At 38.0% G+C, this 15,273-nt stretch overlaps 2 protein-coding genes across 4 annotated transcripts; both read right to left on the bottom strand.

Moving 5' to 3' along the window:
* Positions 1 to 5,567: 5,567 nt before the first annotated feature.
* LOC139189907 (uncharacterized) lies at positions 5,568 to 6,264 on the bottom strand. The gene is made up of 2 exons (XM_070809174.1): positions 6,045 to 6,264; positions 5,568 to 5,926 (listed from the first exon to the last, which is right to left on the bottom strand). The coding sequence occupies exons 1-2, from the start codon at positions 6,262 to 6,264 to the stop codon at positions 5,568 to 5,570; spliced, it is 579 nt and encodes a 192-aa protein (XP_070665275.1).
* A 2,669-nt stretch (positions 6,265 to 8,933) lies between these two features.
* On the bottom strand, positions 8,934 to 13,067 carry LOC103450780 (acid phosphatase 1). Of its 3 annotated transcripts, none has more exons than XM_008390157.4 (4): positions 12,828 to 13,067; positions 11,423 to 11,821; positions 10,898 to 11,110; positions 8,934 to 9,146 (listed from the first exon to the last, which is right to left on the bottom strand). In XM_008390157.4, the coding sequence occupies exons 2-4, from the start codon at positions 11,803 to 11,805 to the stop codon at positions 8,969 to 8,971; spliced, it is 774 nt and encodes a 257-aa protein (XP_008388379.1). In that variant the 5' UTR covers positions 11,806 to 11,821; positions 12,828 to 13,067; the 3' UTR covers positions 8,934 to 8,968. The 3 variants fall into 3 exon arrangements, with proteins under 3 accessions (XP_008388379.1, XP_008388381.1, XP_017191846.1); XM_008390159.4 differs by lacking the exon at positions 12,828 to 13,067 and adding an exon at positions 11,945 to 12,403; XM_017336357.3 differs by lacking the exon at positions 12,828 to 13,067 and adding an exon at positions 11,937 to 12,141.
* Between the last annotated feature and the right edge of the window lie 2,206 nt (positions 13,068 to 15,273).

The raw sequence follows: 15,273 nt of genomic DNA, 5'->3' as shown, positions 1-15,273 counted from the left end.
CTTTATCTTTGTTAAAATGGTACAACACCTTCTGGATGTAGTTCAATTGATGTACTAAGATTCCATCCAAACAGTGCTCTATCTCGAGATAGAGACAGTATTGAGTCTTTCCTAGATCTTTCATCTCAAGTTTCAATTTCAGGTGCACGATAGTTCTCATAAGCTCTCCAGGAATTTCGATGAGATTCATGTCATCGTGCAACAATTGCAAAACCAGAATGTGACTTCTTAATAAACACACAAGGGCATAGTTTGTTGTTCACATATCCTTGACTAGTCACTCAGACGGTTATACCACATTCTTCTGGATTGCTTCAAACCGTAGAGTGAATGCCTTAGCTGAATTGAGAGCGTGTTCCGAGGTTTGGAAATATTTGATCCAGTCAATGTAAGTCTTTCGGGAACTTTCATATAAATTTTCGTATCAAGATCCCCATAGAGATACGCAGTTACTACGTCCATCAACTGTGTTTGTACCATACTTGACCAATCCCGAAACTACCGAACACCGGTCAACGTCATACCGTCAAGGACCCAGAAGAGTTTCCCTCCAACCAGGAAGCCAATCACAGCACGACACGTGTCAACATCAGAAGCCAATCACAACACGACACGTGTCAATATCAGAACAAAACTAGAAACTCTCTCTTTTATAAAAGGAGATCATTCTCCCACAATATTTCCTAATGTCATTTGTACTAAATCATTCACTAGTACTCACTAAATGAGAGCTTGAACCTATGTACTTATGTAAACCCTTCACAATTAATGAGAACTCTTCTACTCCGTGGATGTAGCCAATCTGGGTGAACCACGTACATCTTGTGTTTGCTTCCCTGTCCCTATCCATTTACATACTTATTCACACTGGTGACCGGAGCAATATAGCGAAAGTCATAAACTTAACACTTTCTGTTGTACCAAAGTCCTCACTGATTTTGTGCATCAACAAGCTGCATACTCATTTTTTCAGAAACTACCCAACTAATAAGGTAACGAAAAATAATCACATCCATTACGGGTTAATAAGTTTCATCATAGTCAATCCCAGGGCGTTATGAGAAGCCTTGCGGGACAAGACGAGCTTTGTAACGCACAATTTTGTTTTCTCATTACGCTTCCGAATGAAAACCCATTAGTAGCCAACGGGCTTCGCATGTGGAAGAGTATGAGCTACAGGTCCAAACACCTTACGTTTCACAAGCGAATCGAGTTCGTCTTGGATTGTTTGTTTCCAGTTTGACTAATCAGTTCTACGTCGACATTCATTAACGGAACGGGGTTCAATGTCATCACTCAACATGATCTCAGTAGCTACTGCATATGCAATGCATCGTTAACGATCATCTCATTTTTACACCCAACATCATCCAAGCTAACATAATGGATCAAAATCTCACAATTCTCAGAAGGTGGATTTGTTTCTTCAATGACGCTTCCGTAATTTAGAATTTCCTCATAAGTTGGATATAATGAGTAAACGACAGTTGGATTCACGGTAGGCTCTTCAGGTGCCTGTGCCGTGGGTTTTCTCTTCCGGGGGTGTGAATCTTTTGAACCAAGTGGTTTGCCACGCTTATGTGCAGGAGTAGATGATTAGCTAGTCGCTAATGTACGTAGATCGGCCAAAGTGATGTCCCGGGTCTCCAGGAGGGAAGTCCATCGTACATTTGGTACATCCATCTTTGCAGGCACATTTGTAGTTGTAATATGTGATCTTGTCACTGGCGCTAAATCGGTGAAAGGATTTGGCATGCTCTGAGCTATGGTCTGATAATCTTATATGCAATGCACTTCAGTCTCAGACTGAGTGGTGCGGGGATCTAAATAAGACAAAGTGGGAGTCGTCCATGATAATTCGCGTCGTTCTTTAGGAACGTTGACGTTCTTATCTCTTCATAATAATGGGAAGATTGTCTCATAGAAGTGACAATCCGTGAAATGAGAGATAAACATATCTCCTGTCAAAGGTTTTAAGTAACAAATGATTAAAGGCAAATTATATCCGACACAGATTCTCATCATTCGCTAAGGTCTCATTTTTGTACATAAGGGTGGCAAAATCGACACATAGACAACATAACTAAAAACACGCAGATGCGATATGTTGGGTTTGTATCCGGTAACTAACTGAATGTCACTATATGGTTGGGTCGCAACAGGCCTCAGGTAGACCAACATGGCTGGGTGCAATATTGTATGGCCCCAAGCAGCGATCGGGAGTTTGGTACGTATGACCAATGATCGAGCAATCATTTGTAACCGCTTAATGAATGCCTTTGCCAGGTTGTTCTGGGTGTGAACATGGGGTAGTGGATGTTCAACTTCAACCCCAACCGACATGCAATAGTCATCAAAAGTTTTAGATGTGAATTCTTTAGCATTATCCAATCGAATAGATTTGATTGGATAATTAGGGTAATGAGCCCTGAGCTTGATAACTAGAGCCAATTGTTGGAAATGTGCCCTAAAACCAATCATATGATGATACTTTACGGACATTTCACATGTTAAACTAATCTAGTTTAATATCAAGAGCAAAGATTATTGTTTTAAGCCGTCTCATATAAATGTTATATGCTTAAACGATAAGTCCAAGGAATATGTAATTAGGAGAATGTAATTTAAAGAAGTTAGATTCATGAGACCATTCTCTTTCGTATACATATCCTAAACGTTCCTGATCATAGGATTGCCAATTGGGCATTGACAGTCCGTTAAGAACAGTACGTGATGTGTCTTCTCTCAGGGAGAGTGACTGGTCTCGAGTCATTGGTGTGATTAACACCAAGACAAGCATGTAGGTGCTCAATAGAGAATGAGTCCACTGAACACGATCAACGAGGAGTTCTCATACTCATGTCACATGAGAACTCATGGTTGGGATAATACAAAGTAGTCTTTTGACCTGAGGCATCATAGTTGTCTTGTGGTTAAGTCCTTGATCTTTGACTAGGTCAAAGTCACTCTGTCAGAGGTGTCCATGGCATAGTTGGGGTTAAGCCACTTAGCCATGGAGGCAAGTGAATGCGCAACAAGGGATCTCTAACCTTCAAACCGTTTGAGGGAGAATACTCTATGATATGATTAAGAATCTCTGGCCAAAGTATGAATGAGATTTAGGAAGTCGTTCCAAATCACATTCAAAGTAATCATATAAGTAAATGAATCACATTGGATAGTAGACATGAATAAACTATCAAACCAAACAATGTGGTCAAGAGTATTGTATTAGAGAAAGACCGTATTGCATTGTAATCCTAAACTGAATAGGTTCTCCACCTCTTCTGATTAGCTTGGGTAACCATGACATACTGCTAGGTGTCACTCATGGTTTGTGGAAGCCCTAAACGTGTATAAACACTAAAGGGAGAATAGAAAGTAAGTTTCAATTCACAATCGATTTGAAAGAGTTCTAATCGCCCACTGCCTCGCTAAAAGGAACCTAATGGATCGTACACCGTGTAAGGTAGAGATTGAAGAAACAACGGAGATGAGTAAGGATAATTAAATGGTTTAATTATTTATGGCAAGGATTAATTAATATGTTAATTAATCAAACGAATAAAGTTCGTTAAAGACCTCGGGTTAGTTTTTGGCCTCAAAGCCCAATGGGCTTCGAACGTCAAGCCCGTTGACTTAAGTTGTATGACAACTTAATGACTAAATATTCACAAAGGCCCAAACAGCCCAATAACACCCTATGGCGAGCCATATTGATAAAGGAGTGGATTTTGGACTTATTACAAGTTTGCCACTCCAATGAAGGTAGGTATAAATATGACTTTATAGCCTTTTCTTCATTAGGGTTTCTTTTAGAGAAAAGATGAGAACACAAGCTCCTTTTTTCTCTCTAAGAGGCCGGCCACCCTAGAGGATTTTAGCTAGCAATCTTACTTCCTCTAGGTCACTCATCTCTTCTTCAAGTCCTACCTTGGTGTGAAGACTTAGAGGTTCTCAACTTTAGGAACTTGGAGAATCCTTTCAACCATCCTTATCCAAGAAATCCATGGAGCTAAGAAGCAAGAATGAAGGCCCTCTCCTTGGGTGATTAGCCTTTGCTTATGCAAAGAGGAATCAACAAAGGTATAAAATATCTCAACTCACTATGTTCTTGAGTTGAGTCTTGGTTCACCTTTCTACTAGGCTTTGAATTTCATGGGTAATGTTTTGTTTTTGAGTGCATACAAGCATGATTCCGCCTTTAAATGTTAATTGCATGCCATAAATGTTGCTCAAATGAACATGTTTTTCACAAAATTTCCTTCACCAATAGTTTGGAGAATGCAACGTTCCTTGTGGACAACGAGCACACGCGTGACCAACGTGTGGAAGCATCAACTAAAACCATAAAATATCTAAATGGTCTGCATGGAGAGTGAATCGATCCACAAATGTCCTTCTTGAATCCTTTGTAGAAAAATAGGAAGATTCGAACGAATCTTGTCATAAAAAGGTGTAATAATAAGCTTTCCCATGGAGCAGGTTTGACATGTGATTCCTTGAATTGAACCTAAACTTTGGGTTATTGGATGCTCATGTGATGATTTGAGGATACGGCGCATCGTTGTTCGTCCAAGGTGTCCCAAACGATCATGCCAAAGTGTAATTTCATGCGCGGTCCTAAAGGTAGGGCCGGCCACATAGTGGCTTTCTATAGAGCGTATGGTCATAGTATACAGACCACTCGGAATATGCTCCATCTTCTCTAGAATATACTTCTGGCCATATTCGTAGGAAGTGATGCACAAAAATTCAACTCCATTTTCTACATAGGTTTCAGCGTGGCAATTATTATATTTAATGTCCTTGAAACTCAACAACGTTCTTCCGGAACGCAAAGAATAAAGTGCCTCATCAATGGTCAAAATTGTACCATTGGACAACATTATACGTGTCTTACAGTATCTTTCGATCAAGTTGGATGGGTCTGAGAGGGTTGTCAGAAGTGCATTCTTAGGTATGAAGTTAGTGAAATAGATGCGTTCAAGCAAAACGGTGTGCGTGGTTGCACTATTTTCCAGGAAACTAACTTTCCCACTAGTCATACTTAGAAATAAAAATTAATTTCAATCGGTTACATGCATAAAAGTTTTAAAAACAAATATCCATTCAAAATAATTTAAGTATTCAGGAGTGGTATTAATTAAAAACTTAATATCCAAAAACAAATCACCAACAAATAATCCAAACATAAAGGAAAATTGTTCAAAAATTTAACCAAAAAACAAGAAGGGTTCGGCCACTAGGTGGAATTCGGCCTCATTGTCTAAATTTCAACTAGAAAATAGTTTATGTCTAAGATTCTAATCTTCCATAGGGGTGATATCCTCTTGCAAAACAGAAACCTCCATCTTGGTATTTTCCGGTTCATCCACTTGCACAAAGTTTGATTCAAACTTCTTACGACGAGAATGATATTTAGCTACAATCTTCTGGGGAGCTTCGCAAACACGGGACCAATGGTCCTTCGAACCACAGTGATAACACATGTCCGCATCCATGGTTTTAGGTGCTTTGCCCTTATTCTTGAAGTTTGGGGCCTTAGGAGCGGGGTTAAGGCACTTCTAGGCTCGGTTTCCTCCCTTAGATGGGCCTTGACTCTGTTGACCTTGACGGGGTGACTTATGGCCTTCCATACCACGTCTATTTTGGCGTTTTGGGCATTTGTTTGTGCTATAATGTGCTTCAGGCATAACAGTCGCCCTAGTAGGTTGAGCTTGATGATTTTTCATCAACAGCTGGTTTTGCTTTTCAGCGAAAAGTAAAATAGAGATCAAATCCGAAAACTTAGTGAACTTCTGAGCCCTATATTGTTGTTGCAAGACAATATTAGTAGCAGAGAAGGTCGAATAGGTCATCTCCAGGAGATCCTCTTTGGTCAAGGTCTTGTTACAGAACATGAGAAGTGATCGGATTCGACAACCTTCAAAATTATATTCATTCACATACTTAAAGTCTTGGAAGCGCAAATGCTACTAGTCATGTCTTGCTTCAGGCAAGAAGATGTCATTTTGGTGATCAAAGCGATCAGCTATAATGACCTAGAGTGCTCGTGGATCTTCCCCAGTAAGGTACTCGGTTTGCAATGCGCCTCATGGCAGTGACTTTCTCATCTTCGCCAACTGGGTTGCCCATCTCATCTTCAATGGTGGGGCGCAAATTCTTTACAGTGAGGTGGAACTTCACATCTTGGATCCACTTGAGGCAGTTTCTTCCAGATAACTCCAAAGCGGTAAAGTCGAGTTTGTTCAAATTCGACATGTTCCTATCACAAAATAAATGGACAAGATATGGTTAGTGTAATGGAGAAAAATCAATCCATTCACATAAGAGCAGAACATTCAGGTTCTATTAGACATGTATTGGTTTAAATTTGCATGAAAAGCTTTGGGTTTTCATGGGTGATATTTTTAAGGAAATCTTCAGGTTTTCAAACAATGCATGTTTCTAGAAACTTCAGGTTTTGAAATAATTATAAACTTCAGGTTCATATGTTCCTGCAGACAAACACAAATATATATACAGAAATATGCAACAAGAAAATATGCAAATAGAACCTTAGGTCTAAAAATATAATTGAATTAATTATTTGGACTTCGGGCCAAATTTAAAGTGCGGGTGAAAAAAATTATAAAACCCAAATTGTCTAAAAAAAATAAACAATGAAACTCGGGGTCCAAAAACATGGACCAAAGCCCACGGTTGGGCTGGGAAAAATTAAGCCTTGAGGTCCAGACCCAAATTTGGGCTGGAATGGGCTGATTAGGCCAAAAGGTTTGAGGCCTAAGCAGCAAAATGGGTTACCAAGGAAAGCCGAGCCCAAAAATAATGCCAGGCAAGAGCGATGATCGTGTGCGGTAGGGAGCACGAATGCACCAGAGAGGTTAGGAACTGGTGTGTCGCAGCACAGGAAAATCATAACAACCGCGTAAGCTAGGTTCCACTGCAGTGGGGACACGAGGACACCAAAGCCCAATTGGGTTGGTGTCGTGAGTGGGCCGAGAGAAATGAAGGTTTGTAGTGGGTTATGGCATGCAAACCCAAAAACCAAGTCTAGGTTTTAGATTGGGCCGAGAAGAACCAAAGCCCAAGAGGGTTGGGTCTTTGGACCAGAAGAACATCCCAATCGTGTGCTGGGTGTATTAGCCAGGGAAGAACATCGAACCTGTCGCTTCTGGCAGCAGTCTAGGGTTATGGTTCACCGTAGAACCTCTTCCCAAGGGACAGAGAGTGAAAACTCAACGTCGACGAACCAAGAAACCCTCGGGTTCGAGTTAGGGTTTTCGAACTCCGATGAGATTATGAAAATCTCGACCACAATTTTGACGGCGACGACTTCAAGTTATCAAGAAAGCCAACTGTGGGACTAGGCATGGCTGCATGCCATGCTTTTGTCAGAAAATCAGTGGTGACGCTAGTTCTGGGTTTGGAGCTTAGGAGGGCTCCATGGTTTCGGCTTGCTCATGGATTTGGGTTCGAAGAACCCAAATTTTTTTTTAAAATTATTATTATTATTATATATTAGTTAAATTCAATTCAATTGCATGCATATTCATATAATTCAATGCATGAGCAAATATATGATGCAATTTATGGCAATATCAATTGACATAATTCAACAATTATGGATATAATGTATACACAATTTATGTAGAATCTAAAATTTGAAAAACTTAAAGTTGGGTCATGCATTATGGTGAATGTTCATGCTATCTAAGCTGCAAAAATATCGAGATAAAAACCGTTATTTTGAAGGAACCTAATTGCGTGATAATATTGATGAACTGGTTTGATGAAGAAAACTTCCACGTCAGATTCCTAAGAGCAGCGGTATGAGCAAGCTGATAACGTATTGTGGCCTATATTTAATTGACAGGAAGAGGGGGCCAACGACACAGAGAAAATATAGAGAGAGATGTGTTTGTAGGGTTGTGTAGAGGATATGTTATTCCCCTTACGCATTGCCTTTATTTATAATAATAAGATAGAGAAGAAAACCTTCTCCTCCAAGAAATACAAGTCCTAATAGGAAAGAATAACTCGAATCAAATCAAATTTAGGATTTACACAATCACACTTAAATAAGAAGTTTATAACATGCAATTCGTTTGATGGGCCACGACTGATGTAGGCCCAAATTCACTCGTCTCCTTCGTTGGAAGAAAAAAAAGTAGACTAAACGGCGTTAACATGGTCATGCACCAAATGTCGACACGTGTCATACACAAACGTAGAAAGGCGTCTTAATTGAGATGGATTGATCTCTACTATCATGCCATTCCGATCTAACAATATTATAACATCTTATAGCACCTACTTAGAGATATTAATCTATTGTTAAATATAAATCTTATGGTGATGGAAACCATGTTCTGGTCTCCGGAAGCTTAGAGTTTTGCTAAATGATATTATGAACTTTGCTCGTAATTTTGAGTCCATCAGTTTTGTCTATGTCTTCCGATAAGTGAATTTCATCGTTGACAATTCAGCAAATTTAGGCCATTCTTTGTGTTCAGATTTTATTTGGCTTAATTTTGTTCTTGTTGTGCAAGGAATGCCTTGCGCTTTGATAACTCTTGTACCGGAGGCCCTAGATGCTTTTATGTTTAATTTTATTTTTCTTCTAAAAAAGAATAAAGAGCAATTAAAATTTAAAATTACGAACTTGCTTCTCATATTAATAAATCTTGAAATTCAAAATATGAGTAATAAATGAACAGTAAATTCGGTGATAGGTATCCAATTTGAAAGTTATGGAAAAGTAAGCTGAAAATACCAAAATGCAAAAATCTGAGACACTCGGAAGTTTTTTCTTATGCGAGTTTTATTATATCATGATTTAAGGAACAACATACATGAGATTTTACGTGATTTTATTTTTTGCCGATTATCTATATAATAAAAGTAACAAGACCTCCACTAGTAACTCAGATAATTAAGGGTTAGGGTTTTGTAATTAAGTTAATTAAGGAACAAAGTACATGGGGTTTGGAAGCTTATAAGTGCGGTTGCCAACATAGTCTCCTTGAAGATCAGTCCACTGGTCTCCTATATTTCCCCAAATTCTGTAACCTTCTTCTGCCAATTGCTTCCGAATGTTTGATTTGTACACAACTGCGCTCTGCCCCTTGTAAGCTGGAGTCCTGTAGTTAAGCACACCAAACTAAATTAGATTAGGTAGAGAAACTACAATAATACGTACCTATGTCCACTTATTTCCTTTAATTACTTAATCTCCAGCCCATTAGAAGAATATATATATATATATATATATATATATATATATATATATATATATATATATATATATTATAATATATTATAAAACTTCATTTTAATCCCTAAAAAAGATGAGTTTTAGATTATAACCATATGTAAGATTAAAATCCAATTTTAGTCCCTAGCACATTTAATCATATCATTTATTAGTTGTATTTTGATGTTTTATTTTATCTTTTTATTTTTATTTTAATGTATTAATTACATTTACATTTAATTTTTATTTCATTCACCATAATATATTTTAATGTCTACATTTAGGCAACTAAATTTTTTATAATATATATTCCGATAACAATTTTGTATGTTCTTCATTTAGGTACATTAATACATTTGAATATTTTGGTATATCTATCGGTACAAACATGTAGTTACATTGATTCAATATAATGCATTTCGATCAATATAATGCATTTCGTTACGTACACTTTGATACACACATTTGAGTATTGACTTTTAGGTACATTAATTCAATTATTATTTTGGTAAATACATTTAGGTACATACATTTTGGTATTGATATTTAGGTACATACATTTTTGGTATTGACATTTAGGTTCGTACATTTTGGTACATACATTTCGGTATTGACATTTAGGTACACTTGTATTGACATTTTTTTATTTAGGTACATACATTTTCGGTATTGACATTTAGGTTCGTACATTTTGGTACATACATTTCGGTATTGACTTTTAGGTACATTAATTCAATATAATACATTTCAGTACATACATTTAGGTTCATTATAATATATTTCGGTACAATCATGTAGGTACAAATATTTTGGTACAAAAAAAGTCAATTTTATATATTTTGGCACAATCATTTTTGTACACTTATGTATCTATATATTTTTTTATCACAAATTTTTTTTTAATATTTTCTCATTTACATTCATTTCTAATTAAAACAAATTAAATATGTGCATATTAATAAAATTAAAATTTAATATGGAGAGATTAAATAAAAATACACATTAAATAAGAAAAAGTGAATGTAAATTTTGATAAAAGTACACTCAAGGGATTAAATTGAATATTTAATCTAGCATCAGATTTTTTTTTAATTTTAATCTTTTGCAAGGACTAATGTTCAAAAACCCCTATATATATATATATGATCAAGTTATTGAAACCTAGTCAATATTTGGTAGGTTGTGACATGTATGATTAGTTTAGAAGCATGGAATTTTTTTTAGTTGGACGGTCACATTGTCAAACAAGTATCAATTTACTCTGTAATATAGGTGAATGCATAATTAGTACTTTATGGACGTACATATTACCACAGATGTGAATTGATATCACAATGTTGTGTAATACTTGCGTCGGAAGTATTCTCAAAAGTTGACATTCTTTGTTATTTGACTCGGATAATTCCAATGAATCCAATCATTAGGCTAAACTTGGCACATTAAACGCTTTTGACTCGCATTACTTCTAGCACAATTAATCTTAATTTTTTGTCTTTCAAACCCACATGATGGAAGATTTTACATCATGAGATTTCATTTTCTCCACTTCTTTTTCTATGGAGCCAATTAATGAACTCCTCACGACCAATGAGAGAGAGATGCATGGACATATCGTATCACACATCACAATATTCTTACCTCAAAATTAGCCGTTCGTAACCAACAAATCCCTGGTTATGCAAGTTTGCGGCAGTAATTTGGCCTAGGGTTTCTTCATCTCTTCCTGTGAGCATGATCACCTTAAACCCACTATTCACCAGCTTGCTAAAAAGTCCCAGCATACCAGGAACTGCTGGGCACCCTCCAGTCATTGCCCATGCCTTGAACCCGGATGGATCATAAGGATCGCACCTGTATGTTACAAATGTAGTCATGGCGAAGCAAAACGTTCTCTTGACAAACAATATGCAAATATATGTTATACTAATAGACTACTGTGAATTTTGACAACGCATTTTAACGAGAAAACTATAAACAATATGCATAAATGGATCTCTTGTTAGAGTGTAGCCACACAAGAGGCTTATAGTATTATACTGTGAATCTAAACCATTTATGAAGTTAATTTATTTTACTTTGTGACAATCTAACAATATATATCTATCTGACAACATAACTAAACATTACCCTATAAGTTTTGTCATGTTTTAACATATATATTACCCGTATCGCTTGCCCTTGTAGTAGAAGAGATTAGATAAGCAAGTGTCATCCACGTCCAAAATCCAAGCATCCATGCCATCATCAGATAAAGCTATTCCATTCGCATAGCTAAGGATTTGGCCAAGGATGAAATCGATGTCCCGTTCATACTGACCTCCAATCATGTAAGTTTCGAGGTAGCGGAAGCACTGAGTTGGCACCGTGCGCCACCCACGCAGATTGTTGGCCTCCACCGCCAGTCTCCAACTCAAACAAAAGCTGCTGTCGTCCTGCGGCAGGCTTGGCCTAGGGCAAGGCTTGACACTAGTTGCCTTGGAGAGTAAGGCCAGAAACAGAAGTAAAAACGCCTCGTAGGTCCGTTGCATCATTGCCTTAATATTCATGTGTGCTTAGTTTTATCTACAAAGAGAAGCAAATAAAACGGGAAACATATAACAAATTAAATAAATAAGTAGGAAATTTGGTTTAGGTCAGTAAATGGGAAACATATACACACACACGCGCACACACACACACGAAAACCTTCTCCGGAAGACCGCGGCAAGAAAGCGTGTGGTTGCCGGAGGAAATGATAAGTTAGTTTCCCAAATCAACCCAAACGGTTTTGGAGAAATTACAATCAAAAGAGGTTAGGATTGACGAAGTCTTTTGGGTATATTTGGGAAGCAATTGCATGAGCCAAGTCGTGGATATATATAATTAACTTGAAGTCATGACCTAGAGATCGACAGCGACCGAAGACTTATATAAGTTCTGCTGGCTGAACAACTTGGAAATTTCCAGGTAATACAAATTATGTTTATGGAATATATTCATATCCACATTGTTAAGAAACAATGGAGTAAATGTCTTGATCGAATCCCCAAAAATAAGATTTTGGGGGTTGAAGCTAGAGAAGTTATACTTAATAGGGATAAAAATTATTGAAAATTTTTGGAGTAAGAAAGAGATCGTGGGAACTTATTCAGCACAAAAAAATATGACTTTAGATCTCTGCTGTTGTGCTTTCAAAGGAACGAACTTGAACTGTACATACATCATTAAAGGAATAGGAATTGAAATACTTTCTTGCCAACATATATTTAAAAACAGAAAAGGAATGGAAGAAGGAAGGAACCGAAAAACTTACTCTCATACTTTAGTAAACACGGAAAACTCAAGAATCAAAATGGTTCTAATTCATCTTCCCACATGTATTAATTGTTAAGGACAACTACTACATAGATAATATATGAAAACGCTGGATCGATCTCACACACATTAATGATGGACAATTACAAAATTAAAGCTCATAGCATGTGATAGTTAATGAGAAAGAGCGAAACCTGCAGGCATTGACAATAAAAAAATGGACGTATATACATGGTACTCAAATGTATGTCATGTAATTCTAACCAGAAATTACCATGGTTTTAGTAAACACTATCAATGTCGTAAAAATTTCAATTTGGAGCATCTCCTTTAGAAGCTGCTAGCTAGCTAAACTTTATTTTCAACTCTTAATTAACTACTACTGCAATAGCCAATAGCCAATATATATAGCTGATGTTTAGCACCCCACAAACTAGTAGACTACTACTAAGCAGGCAAGACTTGGAAGGTGAGAAATGACATCAAGAATCATGATAGATTTAGACAAAGAATGAAAGAACTGGTAGTCGGTAGATCCTTAAGTAGCAAAAATGTTGGGTGGGATGGCGTCATAAACCATGAACAATTGCGATGGGGAAGAGAGAGTGTAAGAAGAAGGGCATCTATGACCTAATAAACTTAAGCACAAAAGTGGGAATATAGTCACAGCCCACATATCTTAACAGAAGTGGTGGAACTGCCGTCAGATTACTGATGCACGCCCACAAATATACTGCACCATAGTGCACACCTATTGCATTTCTGTGTCGGGACAAATTATATCAGACAGTTTCAATTGGTATGCCACTTCCACAATGCACCAAGCAGCCAAAAGTGGGTGTGTGCAATGTAGAAGAATACATACACACAACGCAAGTTAGAATGAATCATTATTTCATACAAATCACAGTTTTTCGTTTTTAAATGAATCATTATTTCTTACAGACAAATCATAGTTTTATACTTTTAATGTATTGTGTCAGAATGTGAACAGTTTGGCGTTCCATCACAATCTAATATGAGGCAGATGAATATATTTTTTTGTTTTTCATGCTAAGGTTGTACTTAGTGGTTGTGGAAGCTTAACTAACGCGTGCATGCTTTAATTAAGCACATTTCAAAGCACCACTTATGGAGCATAATTAAGAATATTTAACTTACTTCGTGTACAAGGCATCAATAGGCCAGTGGGATGGAGTAGTCTTGGGGACGTACTTTATGAATTTCGATTGTAAAGGCAGGTTAGAAAAGGATATAACAATACCTGTGGAGCACACACAAATAAGAGATTATGGGTGAAAATGATCAAAGGCCATTGGAAATGAATGTCAAAGCGGATCTAAATGAGAGATTGATGGGTGGTTATTGTAACGACCCGTCCCCAAATATTACGGTTTTTATAATTTTAAAACGTGAAATTATGAAAATGCCCTTCGAGGCAAAAATGGTTGACTTGTGTTGACCACCTTGTCGTGTCATGTAAGGTTCATTGCATTGGCGTATCCTTGTAGCACTCGTCAATACAAACATGTAGGCGTGATCGAAATCGAATTTGGAGCTAAAACGAAGCTTCTATGATTTTTGAATAATAGGGGGAATTTGGTAATTTTGCTAGAGATTTTTCCCCACTTTGGGCCTCTACATGGTTGACACATGGTGTGTCCTTCCCCATTTTTGTTGCCCTTTTCTTCTTCTCTCCCGTGAACTCTTTCCCTCTCTAGAACTCTCTTTCTCTATAACTCTCTCTCTTCTTTACTATCTTCTTTCCTCTCCGGCAAACACACATACAGACATACACACAGATAGCTATCACCACAATCGCACCATCACCACCACTCGAACCCTCCCTTCTCTCCCTCACCTCTCCAATCTCACACTCTCTCCTTATCGACACTGTTCACGTGATTTCTGACGAGGTAAGTTTGAAATCACCCCTAAATCTTCCTAGATCGTGTTTAGTACTGTGTTTAGGTAGTTTTTGAGATATTTTGGTAGTGTTTGAATGCAGGGAAGGGATACTTCGGAAACATTTTCTCCATATTTTCTAGTGAGACCCGACGACTTGCGAACCAATTTCTAGCTAACTCCGGCCATTACAAAACTCCAAAACGGTATGAATCTCTTCCTCTCATGTCAAGCTTCATTTTGGCTTTTGAATCATTACAAATGGTGTAGAAATGAGCTTGATTGGAGCTTGGGAAGCTTTAGTTTCCTTCTCCAGTAAATTCGGTCTAAAACCGGGTCGCCTCGACCCGAAAACCAAATAACCCAGCCCAAGATCCAACCCAATGAACCAGGCCCAATCCACGTAGCCCCGAGCCCAACCCACTAAACCTAACTCGGATCAAACCCAAATTCAAATAAAAATCGGCCCAAAACCCTTTGGCCCAATGACCCTAACCCGATCCAACCCATTAGCCTAAATCGGACCTAAACCCAATAGCCCATGCCTAGTCTCACACCCAGCCCAGTCCGGTTATCTAAGCCCAAACCCGAGCCCAGATTCGACCCGACCTGGACTGAGTCCCAGTCGTTGGACCGGCGTGAGTAGTGGGCTGCCATTGCCGGCAAGTGAAGCACCCACGCCTCCGCCGGAGGTATTATGCTTCGCCTCTGTCTTCGACGACGCTAACGAACTTTCCAACGACCCATCTCGGCACGTGGCGGCGCGTGGGGGAACCCAAGGTCCTTCTTTAGGTTTTTCGACGTGCCAAATCCGA

Source organism: Malus domestica, chromosome 12, assembly GCF_042453785.1.
Source record: "Malus domestica chromosome 12, GDT2T_hap1".
Lineage (NCBI taxonomy): Eukaryota > Viridiplantae > Streptophyta > Magnoliopsida > Rosales > Rosaceae > Malus > Malus domestica.
Note: the sequence above shows the minus strand (reverse complement) of the source record. Positions and strands in the feature narration are given on the sequence as shown.